The following is a 19,492-nucleotide window of genomic DNA, read 5'->3' as shown; positions in this document are numbered from 1 at the left end:
TCTGACATTTCACCCATTTATCTCCATGGAGACAACACCAGGCAATGTTACAGGTCAGATCTGTGGAGAGATGACCCCCTCTTACAATAAGAATGCACCTTTTGTCAAGGTATGAAGCAATAAAAACACCTGTTTGTTTAATGAATGCAAAATATATACATTAATGGCATACTGTGGAAAATTTCAGGAAAAACATACATTACATAGTGTACTTAAAAAGGAACTGTGTGTAGCCTGTGCTTTTTTGAAAAATTGTGCTACAGTCGGTCACAACTAAATCTGGGTCTTGCTCATAGATTGTGTATATGAATGGTTTTGCCTCATGTGAAAGCTCAGACCCCAAAACCCAAAAACATATCGTGGATATTTATTTGTATTCATTTGAGCTGTTTTTATTATTTTACCAAGTTATAGTAACTATAACATAGATTAAATACAATGTAGTGATTCATTATATTGTATCTCCATTGTCTTACAGTCTATATGCTTGCAATTAAACAAAAAGGGACATGCGTGTAAATAAATTTAATAAATTCAAGTAAATGATCAAACTAATTCACACAGGTGTTTTATTTATTCGATTGCTCAGGTAAGATGAAATGTCTGGACCAGCCTTCTAGTTCCAGACATGATTAAATTGAAAATGTTTTTTGGTGAAGTGGCGCCATCTGCTGATAAAGAAGTTCAACAACAAAAACAGGTGCGCATTATAATTTTATGTAAATATTTTATTATCTAATATGTTCTTGTCCCTTGTGTGTGTGCTCTGTGTGGGACTGTCCCAGCACTTGCTCTTCAGTGACAGGGCCCAAATATCTGACAGAGGGGTGAGAGCTCTGTAAAGGCTGCACATCCTGGACCATACCACTACCGGGGGGGGAGTGGCTATATCGCAGCATCAGCGTTATATTTCAACACAAGTAAAGCGAACACTGCTCCTTTTGCTTGTGGCGTGGCTTTATGCAAATGATCCAAGTGTGTTGACTTTTTGGTGACCGTTTAGAGGCAAATAAGTCAGTCTAGAGTTTGCTCACACACGCCCCACCCCTCGGTTTCAGGAAGTGGGCTGTCCTCATCTCAGCACGGTATCAGCTGAGCCTCCCGCCCCGTCATGAACCTGTGCACACTGTTGTTGTGACGATTACGCGTGTTTTTTTAAAGAACATTGGTCCGGACTTTTGGATTAAACTCTGTAAAATGTAATCAAAACATTTTCGCCGGCGTTATTTTTCCACTTCCATCAATTTGGCGAGATAGATGCGCCTCCTGTGCTGTGCTGGTGAGTCATTGATGGACCTGATAGCTAGCCTACTCTCTTTTGTTGTTTCACTCTAACTATTATTATGCCCATCTCTGGGTTTTATGCCTAGTAATGTTTTGGATAATTTATATTCTTAAAGCTACACAAATTATTTTGCAGTGGCGCTACGTTGATCGATGTATGCATGGACAACTGTTTATTTCTTATCAGCTTCAACATTATGAGCCTATAGCTTCACATATGGTTGCAGAATAGTCTACACATAAATTCGATGTGTGAAAAACATTATACCAGCATATCTTTGAGGTATGGATGTGTGTATGTGGTCCAGTTACATAACAGCTGTGTGCTATTGATGCTGTATTCACGGTCAGTGCTGCAGACACAGCCTTGTGTTATCTCTCCGTTTGTCCAGTGCGCAGCTTTAGTTTGTGGCCGCTGTGCTCATCTTGCCATCCTGTTGTGGCGGTGTCAGTCAGGTGACAGCTTCTCTCTGCAGAGCTTGTTGTTTTCCGCTACAGACGCCGTCGACAAAGCCCACTCATCATATTGTTTCAAGTTCAGTCAAGTTGTTCAACCTAATAAGTCACCATATTTTATTATCTGGAACTGGACTGGAGCTGATCTAAGCTCTCTTCAGGTGAATACTGTTGTTGTGTTCTTGGGCAAGACATTTAACCTGCCTCGCTCATGAATGTGTGAATGGATGAATGGTTTCTTGATGTTATGCTTTATGTGCCTTGAAGGTTGAAAGGTGCTATATAAAAAGGTGACAGTTTACCATATACCTGATCACGTTGTTACCATTGTTAACTTTTAAGGGAAAACATTTCCTTTCACTATTTGTTTTTAAATATTTGCTTTAATGGCGCCAAGTGCTTTGTCAAGGAAAGTATGTGCTGTGAATCGTTGCTATAACATTGTAAAGCTATAGCCAGTTAGCTACACATCCGCTGGAGCAAGTGTGACCTACACTGGTAGAGACTAAAGTGTGTATATAGTTTAAATGCACAACAGCTATGAGACATGTATCTTTCTTCCAATCTACAATCATTACATTTCGAGGAATAATTACTTGGTTGACACATATGACATACTAGTATTGTATTTATTTATATATAAGCTACGTCGAATCAAAATAGTAGGCTTTTGTTCCATTTTCACAGTGTTTTTGATCATAGGTTTGTTATGGCCTTAGTAAAATGACCAAACACTGACCTCTCATGAATGAGATCATTTGTGTGTCAGCCAGCTTGTGCTTCTCCTACGACACGACAAATTGGCTAATGTTATTTACTATTAAACCTCACAACAAGGCTCAGAGGAATACCAAGCTGCTACACTGAAACAAAAACATGCATATTTATCAGACTTTACTCAGAGTTTATTTGAAACCTCTCACTTTTTGCAGATGTTTTCAGTCGGATATGGTGGCATCATACTAATTCAATATGGATCCTGAGGAAGTAGAGCTGATGAATGATTACCGCTACAGGAACTATGCTACAGTCATTGAAAAGGCACTACGAAACTTTGAGTCGTCCACAGAATGGGCAGATCTTATCTCCTCCTTGGGCAAACTTAACAAGGTATGATTTACAGAGAAAGGAAACCAATATCACATCTGCTCTGTGTCATCGTTGTTGTCAGAAGCTGTGAAAGTAGCGTTATTTTTGAGATTACATTATCACAGCTGCATTCATGTTTCACTTCTCTGTAGAAAAATCCTAGGTTTCACATTCTTGTTAGAGCTTGTGGTCCATGCTTTTGGCTAGAATACTGCAGCATAAGGATATTAGTTTTGGCATGTCAGCTGAGTAGGATCAAACTCAACTCAAGAAAATATATATACTTTTTTGTTTATAATTGCCCTTTTGTTTCTACTCTCACAGGCCTTGCAAAGTAATCTACGTTACTCCCTCCTGCCAAGGAGGCTAATCATTGGTAAGCGTTTAGCACAATGTCTGCACCCAGCTCTACCCAGTGGGGTCCATCTAAAGGCCCTGGAAACCTATGAGATAATTTTTAAAATTATTGGAACCAAATGGCTTGCAAAAGATTTGTTCATTTACAGGTAGGTTTATTAGTCCATTTGTTCTGTATTTCTGAGTAGAACATTAGTAATATTTTTATGTGTTGGGTTTTCAGCTCCGGCTTGTTTCCTCTGCTGAGCCATGCAGCCATGGCAGTGAAACCTGTCCTCCTGGCTCTGTATGAGCGTTACTATTTACCACTACAAAGGGCTTTGCTTCCCAGCCTTCAAGCTTTCATAACTGGGCTACTTCCTGGTCTTGAAGAGGGTCTGGAGGTGTATGACAGGTGCAAAGATGTGCCTCTTCTTTATTTGAATTACATTTTCATGAATCTAATCATATTATTCATCCATACAGAACTGATGCATTGCTACTGAAGTTGTCACTGCTGGTGGGACAGCAGGTTTTCTATGGTGCCCTTTGGGGCTGTGTTTTGGTTAGTCCAATGGTTAGACTTCCAGCCTCAGTGTTCATCGTTACCCACTTCGACCGCATGGTGTGTCTGAGTCAGCAGACGTACATGCTGGGTTATGATCACCATATTGTGGTAGGTAAACATGAATTATATGAACACAATGTTTCTGTGTGCTTTTACTGTCCACTGTGTATAATCTGACCTTTTTAATCTGTACTTCAGGTCAAGTCATTGGCTCTGTCTTTACAAGATTCAAATGTCCTAGTTCAGAGAAACATGCTAGAGGCCCTGCTCTACTTTTTCCCCTTTGCCACATGTTTGGTGCGTATACTGACTTATATAAATGTCATGTTTGTTGTATTGATACTTTGCAGCTGATGTCATCAATATGCCCTGGAGTTGTGATGCTAAATGTAGGTGCTGCTCTGCTCTCTCACACATAAAATTGCAGTCACAAGATAGGTAACATTAGCCAACGGTTTTTCAGTTCAGGTTCCTAAAAATGTGTTGTGCCCTCATGGTAACTCTTAAAAACATTTCACCATTAGAGATACATGTAAAATACCCCCAGGTTAATGTCACTGCAAAGTGTCAATACTACCACATAAACTTTGTAGTATGTTATTAAAGCTATAAAACACATCCGTCTTGTGTTGTCCAGAGTCCGGCTGAGGCCAGTATTGCCATGAGCACGGAGGACTTGATATCGCTGGTCTCTGCTGCACTGATCACACTTCTGCGCAGAGACATGTCCCTCAACAGACGCCTTTATGCATGGCTTTTAGGTATTCACCACTAGGGCAAGAATAATATGTACAGGGAGAACTATGTAATGCAGATTTTACTTTATTTTTTACAGGCACAGACATTAAAGGTGGCATGGTCGCCCCTCACCCTGTCCTCTCTACAACAATTGAGGAGCATACAACATTTTACTTCAGTACTTACTCTAAAAGTTTCGTAGTACAGGTATGAATAAACTATGACAAAATCTTATTTGAATGTATGATAATAAAAATGTTCTGATCCTCCCAGGCTTTGATTAATATAATCAAGCAAAAGGACATGGAGTCTGACCCAGAGAAGCTTGTTGGGTACCTGAGGCCGTTTCGCATTCTCATGAGCCTGCTGGATAAACCAGAAATAGGTGCGCACTTCATAAATTGTTTGATATATTGTACTTTTGTCTTGAGTTTGTAATCAAGTACCCTCTATTCATTCATGAAACAGTTTTTTAAATGTCTAAATAACCAGAGCCCCTGTCAGTAAGGATTGTGTAGTTTGAAGAACAGTTTTGTCCCATTTTCATAGTCCTGTTTGTCTTCTAAGGTGTAGACTGTGGAACTATTTTCCTTCTGACCTAAAATTACAGACTGATCCAAGTGTCTTATGTCTAATGTAATTATTTACTTCTGTGTACACATTTTAACACTCCTTTCTGCACTCTAAACCCCTTTCAAAGCCCCTTGGACAAGTGTTAAAAATGAGCACGTGCTATACAAGTATACTATAAGACAATGCATCTGGTCTAATCCAATGTTATTTCTATATCCTTGTCCATATTAAATACATTTTATTTGTATTTATAATAGCATTTAACATTTTTCTTTAGGCCCTATGGTTTTGAGTAATGTTTTGCTTGAGCTGGTTCGAGCCTTCTACAGTTACTGTCGAGAAATGCTCGGCGAAGAAGCCATTAACAGCTCGGGTCTTTCAGGAAACCAGTTAGCAAGGTGAGCGCTAGATAAGATGTTTAGTAAACCTGTTTTAATCGTCTATACAGTAAATGTAAAATTTAACAATGTATACATATTTTTTACAGCAAGATAAAAGAAAACAAAAATGCTTCTGAGATTATTAAGACAATGAATATGCTCATGAGTACTATGAACAGTGAGTACTTGTGGGAATATATGACACGACGCTTCTGTACTGCTCTGAGGTATGACATGTGGCAAAGCCAGAAATACTTACATTTTATATTTTACAAAACTTGGTTATTGTATGTTCAACATCCTTTGAAACATATTTTCAATAATTACTCCTCCAATTGAGCACATCTTAGTGCAGTTCTGCCTTGATATTCATAGTATAACCACAGAAAACCTTTAGTTCCTCCACAGTCTCGTGTGTTACAAGAAGATTTGCTTCCTGATTTGTGTGTGGTGTGTGTGTATGTACATGTATATGTATATGTATATGTGTGTGTATATGTATAAGATTATGGATGTGTTTTATTTTTGCAGTTCCAAACATGACCCTCCAAAACCCCCTCAATCAGACTGCAGTCACCCAGCTCCTTCTGTCACAGAGATGTGTCAACTCATCATTTTTCTACTTGATATTATTCCTTTGGTAAATAATCAAAGCCCATGGTTCGCCAACAGAGTAACTCTACTGTAGCAAATGTTGTATATGCATTTACTTTTAAAACAATTGACTGTATAATGACATGATGTATACATTATATTTGTGATTACTGAGTCAATGTAAAGGATGAATTAACAATTAACTAAATAGCCTCTACAATATGTGAAGAACAATTCAGTCAAAATATTGGTGTGTGTGTTCTCTGACACAGGAGCTGCATGCAGACATCCAGTCTCAGTTCCTGCCTGAAATGCTGGGCACAATGTTGAGAGCACTGCAGAGCAACATCTGTTCTGTGAGTCTGGAGGACATAACCCAGAGCCTGCGGGCCTGCTTCAAGGTTCTCAGTAAAATCCAAATGCCAGTGTCTTACATGGACATGGAGGCAGGAACCAGCACACAAGAGATGTTCTCACAGATGCAAGAAAAGAGAGACAAAAGTAACAAGGTTTGTCATTTCATTTGGTTGCACGTCAATGTTACACAACATGCAGTATAATTCACATACATGACAATCCCTACATTACTTCTTTCTCTTGTGGACAGAGCATTGATGAAAATGGGGAAAAAATTGCCAATGGTCATGTTAATGGCTCCTGCAGAGATGCAGAGTCCAACAGGAACAGTGCAGATGAGGCAGAATCTGGAGTCTATGCACCACTCCGGTCTGAAGACAGTGGGCTGGGCATAAGTGCATCTCCTTCAGAACAACAACTTCCTCCTGTGATGGGAGGAGAGACTGGGGAAACTAAAAGTCCCAAAGACAATGAAAGAGTGTGGCGTAAAGGGGGCAGTGTGCACAGTTTGGTTCATTGCCTTCAGGACATTCTTGCTTTCTTAAACACCAGGTAAACATGTGGATTTTAAACTGTACATTCAGCAAAACAATGGAGAAATGCATCAGTCTTGGCTAAATTTTAATAATCTTTTGTGACCATGACAACCTTTCAGATACCTGCTTGTGCAGGTGGAAGAAATTCACGTTCAAGAGGAAGAGCCACAGCCTCCCCCATCCTCTACACCGGTGGACGAGAAAAACCGTCATGCTGGAAGAGAAATTAAAGACAAGCTCACTGATTTCTTTGTTCCCAATATTCTGAAACCCCGCCACTCACTGGATGGTGCAGTCTCAGCAGAGCCTCAGACAGTAGTCTGTGAGGAGCAGCTGAAAAAGAAGAAGGGGCGTTTTTTAAATTCTGGATGTCTGCAGTGGGGAGACGGGTATATGCCCAGAGGAAAAGGAGATATTTCTGAGGACTGTAGACAGGCCTTTACAGCTTCGTGTCATCTTTTACTGGAATGCATTACCTTCCCAATCTACCTAAGTGAACAGGAAACGCTTGATCTCTACACAGAAATGTTTGGTCACTCAAGTAGGCAGATGCATCACTGTTTGAGCTGTGGTACTTAAATCAGTGAATTTAACCTAGGTGCTTTTTTAATCTTTTGCAGGTTGTAATGTAGAAGATCTGCCAGTGTGGCTGCGATCCTTAATGATACTCTGCTGCCTGTCAAGGGACTACTACATCCAGCACACCGCTGTGGCTACACTGTTGGAGCTCATTAACCACTCTCAGTCTTTAGCACTGGTAATCCAAGACAAACATCGGCGATACCAAACCTCTGACTCCAATCCACTGAGTGGGAGGCTACAGATGGTCACAGAACCACCCATTTTCCCTGCTGTGCTCAAAGACATAGAGATACAAACGGATTTCTATCAGGTCAGAAAATCCTTGTTTCAATATCCATGTCTGTAAAGCCGTCGAATCTCTGTTATTAGAACTATAAACAAAACGTTCCTGTATTTTAGCGGATGTCCCAAGTGCTATGGTCACAGCTGGACACAGAACGCAAAGAACAGCACATTTCCTGTGTGGAGCTGTTCTTCAGGCTGCACTGTTTGGCTCCATCTTCGTCAATATGTGAGAACATCATCTGTGAGGCTTTGACACACAGAGACAAGGTATATTGCATATGCACACATTCATAATGTTTCCTTTTGTTCCTTATTGAATAAATATGTAATGTAAACAAAGGCTGACAAACAGGTTAAAGAAAGTCTTTGCATGTGACAAGGTATAGTGTGAACTGTGTGTCTTCCTCAGACTGTCAGACTAGAGGCCTTACACCGCTTCACAGTCCTATGGCATCTCACCAGAGAGATCCAGAACAACAGATCTTTGTCCCTCAATCGCTCGTTTGATAGGTTTGTAATCCATTCAGTATTTAATAGAAGTAAAAATCCATAATACTGGCTGTTGATGGTTTCGATATATTTCCCTTTTAGATCTCTCTGTGTTGTTGTGGACAGTTTAAACTGTACAGATGGCTCAATAGCTGCTGCAGCTCACTGTTGGCTGGGCAGAGCTCTGTCTCTGAATGATGTCATCAGGATCTTAGAACCAATTCTCTTTTTGCTCCTTCATCCATCCACTCAGCGATGCTGCATTCACAATGTTAAACAAAATCTTACTGCTGGTAAGATGAAAAGTTCCAAACAAAAATAAAAAGAATCCATGTAAATCATTATCATTATTGTTTTTTTAAAGGGTACCTAAAGATCCTAAACAGCAGAAGCCGAAGCTCAACTAAAACATCAACAGATACAATGGCAACTGAAGTCACAATCTTTAACGTAAATAATATCCTTGATCGAGAATCTCTGTGGACTGAGTTAGACAGTGGTCCTGAGGTGGTCAAAGAATCAGAAGTCTTACCATTGTCTCAAAGTGAGAGTGAAGAAACTGAAGAGGATGAGGAGGGCCATGAAGAGGAAGATGTGAGTGAACACACTGAGTCTGCAGACACCAGTGGGGCACAAGTGTCCACAGAAAACTCTAGCTCTGGCTCTGCAGCCTATCGCAGCAGTGAGGAGGGAGCCATGGTCAATGGGCTGCACAGGGTGGAATCTGAGCGAACACAAGCCTCTGATTCACTGTCGAGTGAAGATGAAGACCAGGAACTGGAAGCTATGGCCAGGTCTCGTCTTCTAAAGCAGGAGCGTGACAAGAGAGAGGCCATCGACTCCCTGTTCCGCCATGTGCTGCTGTATCCTGTGGCAGGGGGCTGGCCCTACCTACTCCAGGGCCTTACTTTGTTGCACAGTTTGCTCAAAAGCAATGCCCACGCTGCCGTGGTGGATGCCCTCTCTACCTCCTCTCTGGACACAAGCTCAGCAGCACATTTAAACCTGATTTCAAACCTTTTACAACGTCACCAACTGTCCCAGGATGGCAAATCTTTCTATGGCTCTCTGATGTCCTCTTGCTCCTCTCCCTCCACCCCTCCTGCCCTCCTCATTGAACTTCTAGTCTCATTGTGCTTGTGTTTTCTACGCTCCCATTACCCGTCCTACCTCAGCCTGGGACCTCAGGACCTGCAGGGGAACAGGGAAGTGCAGGTGAGAAGTGTGGAGGTCCTGACACAGATCATGAACCAGCTCCACTGCATGGCTCGTGCAAACAATGGACCCAACCTGGAGCTAATCCGAAAAGTACTTACTGATTGTAAAGTGCAGCAATATGCCCTACTTTCTCTGTCCGCATCTATGTATGTCAGTCAGAGAGGGAGTGAAAAGGGAGCAAACAAGACTGTAGAGTTGCTAGGAGACGAAGGGGGCCTGGCTGAAGAAAGTTTAGTTTACCTTGGTTCAGGAGGAAGTCAGGAGCAGTTCCCTTTACAAATGGCATTACTAAAACTGCTCCAGTCACTCATTGTTCTTGAATATCACACATGTCCAAGTGGTGGAGCAGCTAACCAGCCTGGGGACCACCGGGAGACTCCAACTCCTAGCACACCTTTAACACGGGAGTGGCAAACTGCTGTCCTCTTCCAGCAGTCCATTAAAGCAGTTCAGTATGTTCCGAATCAGCCAATCACTGCCCAGGGAATGTTTGTCTCCGCTGCGGCCAGAGCTTTACAGCCACAGTACGGTTACGCCATGCATCCTCACTGGGTGGCGCTGTGCTCCTCTTTGCCCTATTTGGGACGCTCGCTTGGCATCATCGTGACTCCTTTTGTCAACCAGATCTGTAAGAATTTGGATGAGCTTGTCAAGATGTATGAACACGATGGAGCAAAGATCAGCCAAAGGTAGGTGTAGAAAAAGTGGAAAAGCATGCATGATTTTGCAATTGTTTTAAAAATTTTGCTACTGAGGCTATTTTATATAAAGAGATATAATGAGATACCCGGAGTGCAAGAATATTTTGTGTTTTCTTGTCTTTAGTTTGTGCTATAGAAAAGAAAACATTGCTCCTGATTATGCCTTGACACTTCTCGAGGGCCTGACCACTATCACACACTTCTGTCTTCTTGATACAAAAAGAGTGAGTAACATAAAGTAAAAATACGCTGAGATGTATTTCAGATCTCCAACATTTAATTTGTCTTTTTTTGTAGTCCCAAGTAACATATGACCCTATGGATCTCCGAAATGCCCGTAATGCTGTGATTGAGGCACTGCCACACATGCTGAGCAGTGCGGCTCTGTTGTGGGGGGTGGTCATGAAGGAGGAGAATCAGAGGCGCTTACTGGATTCAACTCCAACTAGACACAATTCAGCCTCTGTGTACTTCAAAAGCTCCAAGGTACACTGGTTTAGTTTAGATTAGTCAAGGTGTGATGTTAATTTTGTGATGATTGTTTATGTTTTGATTTGTTTCTATTGTGATGTTAATGTTTTTATTATTCTGTAAAGCACTTTGAATTAGTTTCTGTATGAATTGTGCTATACAAATAAACTTGCTTTGCCTTGCCTATTAACATGCTAGTAAAATTTACGCCTTCTGGACAGATTCTACGGCAGAGGATACTGGAGTTCTTGCTTCCGTTAACAGGACAATATGGCACTCAGCTCATGGCTTCTGTGGCAGCAGTGTGGAGCAGTAGAAAGAGCAAAAGGAGGCCCAAAAACAAAGTAAGTGTGTGAAATCTAGACCTCTGTGATTCTGAGGAGATTCAGAAGAGGGACAGTTATGGCTCTTTCGCTCCTCAAAGTGCACTGACACAGATCGGCTGATTCACTCTTCTCTACTCTCTACTCTTTCTTTCTCTCTACTCTCTATTTCTCTCTCTCTTTATCTTCTTTCTCTCCTCTCTCTCTTTTCTCACTCTCCCTCTCTCTCTCTCTACTCTCCCTTCTTTCCCTTTCTGTCTTCTCTCTTCTTTCTTCTCTCTCTCTATTCTCTCTTTCTCTTTGTGTCTGTGTGTGTGTGTGTGTCTCTCTCTCTCTCTCTCCCTGTCTTTCTCTGCCTTTCTCTGTGTGTGTCTCTTTCTTTTTGTCTCTCTCTCTCTCTCTCTCTCTCTCTCTCTCTCTGTCTCTGTCTCTCTCTCTCTCTGTCTCTCTCTCTCTCTCTCTCTCTCTCTCTGTCTCTCTCTCTCTCTCTCTCTGTTCTCTCTCTCTCTGTCTCTCTCTCTCTCTCTCTCTCTCTGTCTCTCTCTCTCTCTCTGTGTGTGTCTCTCTTTGTCTCTCTCTCGCTTTGTCTCTCTCTGTTTGTCTCTCTCTCTTTGTCTCTGTGTCTCTCTTTGTTTGTCTCTGTGTCTCTCTCTGGATCTCTCTCTCTTTGTCTCTGTGTGTGTGTGTGTGTGTGTCTCTCTCTCTCTCTGTTTGTCTCTCTCTCTTTGTATCTCTCTCGCTCTCTCTGTATCGCTCTCTGTATCTCTTTCTCTCTCTGCCTCTCTGTCTCTCTCTCTCTCAATATTGTATGGTTTTCTTACTCTTTGTCTAACACTTTGTCTCTAAGGTGCTCCCTGTGGCTAGTGAACCCCGTCTAACAATTGTGAATCTGGTGAAATCCCTGCAAACGCTAAACGCAGAAACCATCTTACATCTGGCCAAAGAGGTGGTTAAAAAACCCCACCAGATCAAAGGAGACCAAGTATGTTTTTACTTTCTTCACAGTTTAATTAAGTTAAATGTTCACTTTTACATTCTACTTTTCTTTTCCAGAAGTCACTCTTAGTTGATATTCCAATGTTACAGTTCAGCTTTGCTTTTGTTCAGAGGTATTATGCCCTTAACTCGTAATATCTGTATAAATATGTTTTAAATACTAATTACTAACTGCTAGTATTTTTTTAGTATTTCATCTCAGGTTCTTCAGGACAATGTTGTTCCTCTCCTGACTCTGTTAAGAGAGTCTGTACAATTGAATCTGACTCCACCAGGACATTTCTTACTGCTCGGGTTTGTATTCACACATAAACTCAATCGACTTGTTCATTACATCTGGTGAATAATCATCATTTCATTGGCCTTTGCAGAATCCTTAATGAAATCGTCAACAGACTTCCCAACCTGGACAACAAGAGGGATGCCAGAGATCTACAAGTATGAAGTTATTGCTTAGTTTTAACTGTTGGTATGATGGTGTATCCATTGTCTTGCTTTTTGCTTATTCAGAAAGTAATTCTTATGCAGGACGTGACACAGAGGATCCTTGAAGCTGTGGGGGCAATAGCTGGATCGTCTTTAGAGCAAACTAGTTGGCTTAGTCGAAGTCTTGGAGTCAAAGTTCAGCCACAAGTGTGCCAAGAAGCAGATGAACATGATGATGCAGATTTGGATGGGGAACATGGTACTTGTTTTCTATGTTATTATTACATTCATGTGTTTCATAAATGTTGTATGGAACAAATACAAACTCTCTTTCTTTTTTATCAGAATCAGTAGCACAAGCTAGCACAATGGTTTCCTCATCGGCTCCCTCTGTCTACAGTGTTCAGGCTCTTGTACTGCTAGCAGAGGTAAACGCTTATTCAGTTTAATATTACATTATTTACTTGGTTAAGTTTAGTAACTATTACGTTTTTGTAATTTCAGATTTTAGCACCACTTCTTGATATGGTATATCGCAGTGATGAGAAAGAAAAGGCTGTTCCTCTCATCTCCCGCCTCCTTTATTATGTTTTTCCTTACCTGAAAAACCACAGGTAACTGCAGATATGCCATAAATTAAAAGTTATAAATGTAACTACAGTTGTATGACCCTCTGACCACCTTTGGTGGTGCTGAATGGGTTAAATAATTACCCACTTTCAGAACTGCCAGTGGTCAGTAGGGATGAAACAGAATCCAAAATGTATGTTTATATTACATTTTATTTACATTCCTCCAACTATATTTTTGTCTTTTGACAGTATCTACAATATTCCAAGTTTTGAGGCTGGTGCTCAGCTCCTGAGCAGTCTGAGTGGTTATGCCTACACCAAACGGGCCTGGAAGAAAGAAGTGTTTGAGCTCTTCATGGATCCTCTGTTTTTCACAATGGAGACTTCTTGTGCACCCAGGTGAACATAAACATTTGATCAGTGCTTAATGTTAGTATTTTTGGGCAATATGGATCGAGGAAATAATCTCACAGTGTTATTGTGGTTCCAGCAACTTTTTTAACCTATTCCACATTATGCAACACCAGTTCAAAAGATGCTTCATTAAATAACAATGATGATGGTTTTAAAGGTTTTTTTTGTTTGTTTTGTTTGTTTGTTTTTTTGTTTCAGTTGGAAATCCATTATTGATCATCTGTTGACTCATGAGAAGACAATGTTCAAAGACCTTATGAGTATGTATGACTTAACATGCCACATCGCTTAATGTAGAGCTAAGACAAACTAACCATGGTTCTTCTATATCTTGGTACAGGTATGCAAAGCAGCTCTATGAAACTATTTGCCAGTGCAGACCAGAAACCTATGCTCTTAAAACGCCAGGCCTTTGCAATGTTCAGTGGAGAAATCGATCAGTATCATCTCTATCTGCCTCTGATACAAGGTAATATTACATCTCGTTATTCATGACTGTATTGTATAACTTTTATCATGCAATGCTTTTCCCCATGGAGATGTTATTGCTTCGTCTTGAATGTTTCACAGTTTGATATTAAACCTTTCTGTATTTATGGAGATCAAACCAGACCGAGTCACAGGTCAGATCTGTGGCAAGGTGACCCCGCTCAGAGCCATAAAACCTGTTTTTCTCTATATTTTTGAGCTATAAAACCACATGTGATTAAATAAATGTAAGGTAGAACTGTTTAATCTCATACTGTAGAACATTTGAGGCAGAGCATTGACGTATTCTAAAAAACAAGCAGGTGTTGGGCCCCCAACCAAAAGTTTGCACCTTTTGATTTGATTGTGCACCTTTAAAAAAAAAAAAAGCTGACCCCTTTTTTACTTTACTTTACTTTACTTTACAGAGCGTCTCACTGAAGCTTTGCGCATGAACCCGAGTGCGGCAGTTTCAGCTCAGATGTTTCTCATGTTTCGAGTCCTGCTTCTGCGCATCTCAGCACAGCACCTCACATCACTTTGGCCAATCATGGTCACAGAACTGGTAAGATTACATCCTTTATTGTTTCACATGGGAGAAAGTTGTCTTTTGGGAAGGGGGGGTCATATGATTTAAGCCCTTCACAGTCTTATACTCAAATAATAAAAAGTGTAGTTATATCAACTTACATGGGCTGTGTTACACTATTGTCTGATTTATGTTATAATCTTGTTTCCTCATCACAAATTTACCTAGAGTTTTCAGATGAAGAGGTAGAGCGCTTCACTGAGTCATAAAAAAAAAAAAAAAAAAAGAAAAAGCAGTACAGGTGCTCTTTGAGGGTTAAACTAGTAGTCTTAAACAGAAAATTGCCCTTACTGGAAATTGTAAAAGTGGGCAAGGTACAAACCCGAGGCACTTCAACTGAATATATTAAAAGTCCTTTATTGCATGAATGGATGCCAACACGTTTCAACCAGCAAGATGGTCTTCGTCAGGGCAAAATGGTAAAACAGGACATACAGGTGCCATTAAATACAATCAATTATCAGTCACATGACAACAGCACATGGCTATTGGAAAAAGAAAAAAAATACCTAGAGTTATGTTTAGTCTCATTCACATATGTTTAACACACAAATCCTGCATAGTTGGGCTGAGTTATTTTCTCAGACAGAAAACTGTCAGGGAATCTACCCAAAGACAATTTTGTTAAAAAAGAACCACTCAGAACGACAAAGTGTAGATACTTGCGCGCAAGGAGTGCGAGGCTGTCTGTCCCTTCCTGCTCTGCCTCTCACACTCCGAGCAGTGCTTTTATTTCAGCACATGACACAAATAGATTACATTTCATGACGTCACATTACATATTGTTCACATGTTATCTCATGACTAACAAGCTTTGGCTAAACTGCCCCCCCATTTCACACTTGATTACATGTTCCAGATGACAGACAATCACTTCGTAGTTCTCCAGGGCCCCATGTTAGCATATGATGGGAAAACCCACTAGGTGTTTTTTTCTACAGTAGATTAGCTTAATGAGTCAGCTGACACATCAGCCATATCAGCTGATGTTTTCATGTAACATACATCTTGAATAAAACAAAAGACAAAGCAATGTTGATAATTTTATATTACATCATGATTAATCTTTAAATGATTCATCCTTTAAATGAGTAACACTTTAAATGAGAAATACTTATAACATAAAAATACTTATAACACAAAAGCACTCTGTTGCACCTTGTGATGTCAAACTCCATACACCTTACCTAGAATCATTTGGATGATTTCAGTACTGGAATTGGCCATCTCTACTGAACAAAAGGTAAAAGGTGAAGTCGACTTCAAAACTACTGCTTCATGGCACAAGGTGGAACAGAACATTTGTGGCTTTGGTGATGCACACAGACTAATAATAAAGGATTACTCAAACATGTGTGAATAAAACAAAACATACCTGCAGGTATATTTTTAATGAGGTAATGGCATCATAATATGGCTTAAAGCTCACAAGAATAACATTTGCGTATTATAGGACCTTTAAACAAACTTTGTCTCAATGTTTCAGACCCGAATATTTGTGCGGTTGGAGAAAACTCTGCATATAGAGAAAGAGAACTCCAAGTAAGTCCATGAATTCACAGTTCCAGCTTGAGACATGGATTGCATTTATTCCAGTACTGATTTTTTTTATTTATTATAGACAGCCAAAAACTGGACGTGGAGACAAAAATGGACCAGTGAACTTCTCGCCGATGGAGTTAGACATGTATCTGTCGGCCTGCAAGTTTCTGGACACTTCTTTGGCTTTTCCAACTGAAAAGATTCCATTGTTTCAGATGTAAGAAATTGAATATTGATCAATGGTTATTATATTGTACAGTGTAACATATGACTGTCACGAATTTTAAGTATGATATATTGCGAAAGAAAATATAGATGATAAATGAAAATGTAGAAACTAATTTATGACATTGACGCACAATTCTCAAAAAAATTCGCAAATTCACAAAAAACTATTCTAAATGTACAATATGGTTAAAAAACACAAACTGTAGTACATAAATAACAGAATGAAACACTTTAGTAGTTTGTATCTATAAAGCTTAAAAGTTATTCATTCAACCTTCTACAGCTCAAATCTAATCGCAGTACAGAAAACTAACAAAATAACAGACTGTTTCCTACTAGTACAAAGAAAAAGTCCCCACAATAAATACTGACTAGGGATATAACAATAATCAAAATATCATGATATTGTATCGTCAAAAGTTTCACAATATCATGGGCTGTCACAATATATCAAATTACAAGTTTCTCTGCTTAAATGTATTGTTTTATGGTAGCAATAGCTTATGAACATCGGGAACTATATATCCCATGATTCATTTCAGCACAGACAACATGAGGTTATGTTTTTTACTTGAATTTTGGGGATTTTGACAGTAATAATTCACACCAAATTCTTGACAGGGTATTTTAAAAGCAAAAAAGCGTCCTATCTACAATTATATTATCCTCCCCAAAATATTGCAGTAAATATCGTATCGTGAGATGCATATCGTCCTAATATTGTACCGAGAGATTTGGATATCGCTACATCTCTAATATTGATCCCCAAAAATTATTGTTCTATTTAACAAATATTGACCATAATTCAATATAGTATTTATCGTGACATGTTTAGTGTAACAATAATGCTTTGGTTCTTGGTGTTAATTCACTACTTTTGAAGGTGCACTGTGTAACTTTTTGGTTGGGGGTTCATCACCTGCTTGCTTCTATGGATATGTCAGTGCTCTGCCTGGAATGTTCCACAGTATGACATTAAAGAGCTCTACTTTACATTTATTAAATTACAGGTGGTTAAATAGCTAAAAAAAAAACTATAAAAAGAGGCATTGTCACTGTAAGCGGGGTCGCCTCTCCACAGATCTCACCTGTAACTTGGTCGGATTTGGTCTCCATGAAGATAGAAAGGTTTAATGCCATACTGTGAAACATTCCAGACAAGGCAATAACATCTCCATGGAGACAATGCACTTGTACCTCTACAAGAACTTTGACATGTGTTTTCTGTCTAATTTGAATTCACTAACTTTTCACATAATGCACAGGTATCGCTGGGCGTTTGTGCCTGAGGTAGATGTGAACCGTTACAGCGGACCAGAAAATGCACTGATCGAGGGAGAGCAGGAGAGCACACCCCATGTCGTTAAAATACTGGAGGGAATTCAGCAGCGCTATGGGGTACGTTTATACCACATTGGATCAGATTCATTATCTTGTGAAATACAGATTGTGCAGATTTGTAGTTATGGTTTTGCTGTGCTGTTGTTTCAGGCTCTAAATGGACTGAGTGAGGAGTCAGCCACAGAGAATTTGGAGTTTCCGCTCCTCACCCAGCGCTCCTTAATGTCGATTACTCAGCTGGTGCCTTTTCTTAGCACTCTCTGCTCCTCATTCCAGGGGCCTCCTCCTTACAGTGAGCCAATGTCCCATTTCCCTGTGGTAGAGTATCCAGCGTCCAGTTCAGAAACGGTGCTAAAGAGGCTTGAAAACACCATCGAGGAAGAGTTCTTGGATTGTATGGAGAGTAAAAACTAGAGCTTTCAGTGTTTAGGCATTGAAATTTTACTAAAACATTCACATGTGGTAAATAATGGGAACTACACAATGTAGAATTGTTATGTTGTGTAATGTATTATATCTGTCTAAAAACATCTCCATACCAAAAGCTTATGCCATTGAAAAAAGCTTTTAAACTATCAATCTGTTTTACCTTCTGTTTAACTTTAGACCTGACTATTATGCATAGTATTTTACCATTTTAAAAAAAACCAATTAATACATTTAAAACTCTGCACTGGTTTCCAGTTGTATGACATTTTCAGGCAAATCTTTTTCATTGGTATTGTGTACAGCATTTTTGGGAATTTCTGACTCTTGAGTGTATTTTAATTTACTGAATGTAATACACAAACACTGGACAAATGACATTCACTTCACTTTGGGGATGTTAAGGGAAAAAACATGTTTCTGTGCAATTATGACATTTTCTCATTTATTCACTGCTAAATGTTAATTTATTTTTGATGCTTCATCCTTTAAGGACTGTATTAATTTTGCATAAATGAATAAAGTTATACAATTAACAAAACTATATTTCTGTTAATCCCCTTCTTTATGCTACACTATTGATACTTTGCAGTGAAATCGTGTTGTATCTACTTATCTACATGTATCTCTATTGGCAGAATGTTCAGCAGTTACCACAGTGAGATGATGCACAATTTGCAATTGAGAAAAAAATTTGAGACAGTCTGAAAAAAAGAAAAAGATTTAAACAACACATTTTCAGGAGCCTGTGATCAATATGAGCGTTCATAGTTTTATTTAGGTGTATTTTACTTAACATGAACAATTGGAAACGGATGTGATTTTTTTTTTTTTTTTAAGTACCTTTTTTTTTTTTCTAGTTATGCATTTTTACACTGATTCACGCTGAACCAACAAAAGAATCAGCACAGAGGCAGAGCAGGCAACATGAGTGAGAGCGTGCACAAGAAAACATATTTGGCATCATAATAACAGCTTTAAAATTATGAATATTGTAGTGCAAAATGTTATGCAGATAATTTCAGTGAGTAAACAACACACTCCCACTCTCACTTTGAATAGAGTGACCAGACATCCCTATTTACCTGGGACAGTCCCAGTTTCAAGCCCTGTGTCCCCTGTCCCAGCAGATTTATACGAAACCAGTGATTTGGCCCAGTTGTATACAAGAAATGTATCAGTTATCCCCATTTCTGACCGTCACCAACAGTAAAGATGGGAATATAATATAGGTATGATGACATTTTCAAACAGACCAAAACTCAAAATGGATCACATAACTAGATAGAGACAATTGCCTTTACAATGACTCCAGGATTGTGAAAATCGGTCAAGGAATGAGAAAGTTATGACATTTTTGATATCGGGATTATATTTAAATATTATACTTTAAATATAATTGAATTCATCTGACTGAAAATTCTATATATTATCTTTTGTTTTGCTAAAATATAGAAACCATGCTTGAAAATGACCATAAGACAAAAAAAAAAAAAAAAAAAGTCAAGTA

General features: G+C 39.4%; 1 protein-coding gene across 5 annotated transcripts; it reads left to right on the top strand.

Moving 5' to 3' along the window:
* Window positions 1–1,079: 1,079 nt before the first annotated feature.
* dop1b (DOP1 leucine zipper like protein B) lies at window positions 1,080–18,526 on the top strand. Of its 5 annotated transcripts, none has more exons than XM_055148110.1 (38): window positions 1,080–1,279; window positions 2,673–2,850; window positions 3,154–3,335; window positions 3,410–3,580; window positions 3,652–3,841; window positions 3,932–4,030; window positions 4,371–4,494; window positions 4,569–4,678; window positions 4,745–4,856; window positions 5,322–5,442; window positions 5,532–5,651; window positions 5,956–6,064; window positions 6,291–6,527; window positions 6,626–6,927; window positions 7,031–7,452; window positions 7,532–7,803; window positions 7,893–8,045; window positions 8,188–8,288; window positions 8,370–8,560; window positions 8,632–10,174; window positions 10,311–10,410; window positions 10,484–10,672; window positions 10,879–11,001; window positions 11,828–11,962; window positions 12,034–12,089; window positions 12,166–12,270; window positions 12,348–12,414; window positions 12,487–12,661; window positions 12,754–12,830; window positions 12,907–13,016; window positions 13,224–13,373; window positions 13,587–13,648; window positions 13,729–13,857; window positions 14,285–14,421; window positions 15,932–15,987; window positions 16,067–16,204; window positions 17,481–17,613; window positions 17,707–18,526. In XM_055148110.1, exons 2-38 carry the CDS (start codon window positions 2,713–2,715, stop codon window positions 17,968–17,970), a joined length of 6,903 nt encoding a protein of 2,300 aa, XP_055004085.1. In that variant the 5' UTR covers window positions 1,080–1,279; window positions 2,673–2,712; the 3' UTR covers window positions 17,971–18,526. The 5 variants fall into 5 exon arrangements, with proteins under 5 accessions (XP_055004085.1, XP_055004006.1, XP_055004144.1 ...); XM_055148031.1 differs by having other exon boundaries at window positions 12,748–12,830; XM_055148169.1 differs by having other exon boundaries at window positions 1,081–1,279; window positions 12,505–12,661.
* Window positions 18,527–19,492: the final 966 nt, after the last annotated feature.

This window comes from Boleophthalmus pectinirostris, unplaced genomic scaffold (assembly GCF_026225935.1).
Source record: "Boleophthalmus pectinirostris isolate CB_2022bp ecotype Guang Dong unplaced genomic scaffold, ASM2622593v1 HiC_scaffold_1, whole genome shotgun sequence".
In the NCBI taxonomy this organism is placed as follows: Eukaryota; Metazoa; Chordata; class Actinopteri; order Gobiiformes; family Gobiidae; genus Boleophthalmus; species Boleophthalmus pectinirostris.
The sequence above is the reverse complement of the archived record's forward strand: the minus strand, read 5'-3'. Positions and strand labels throughout refer to the sequence as shown.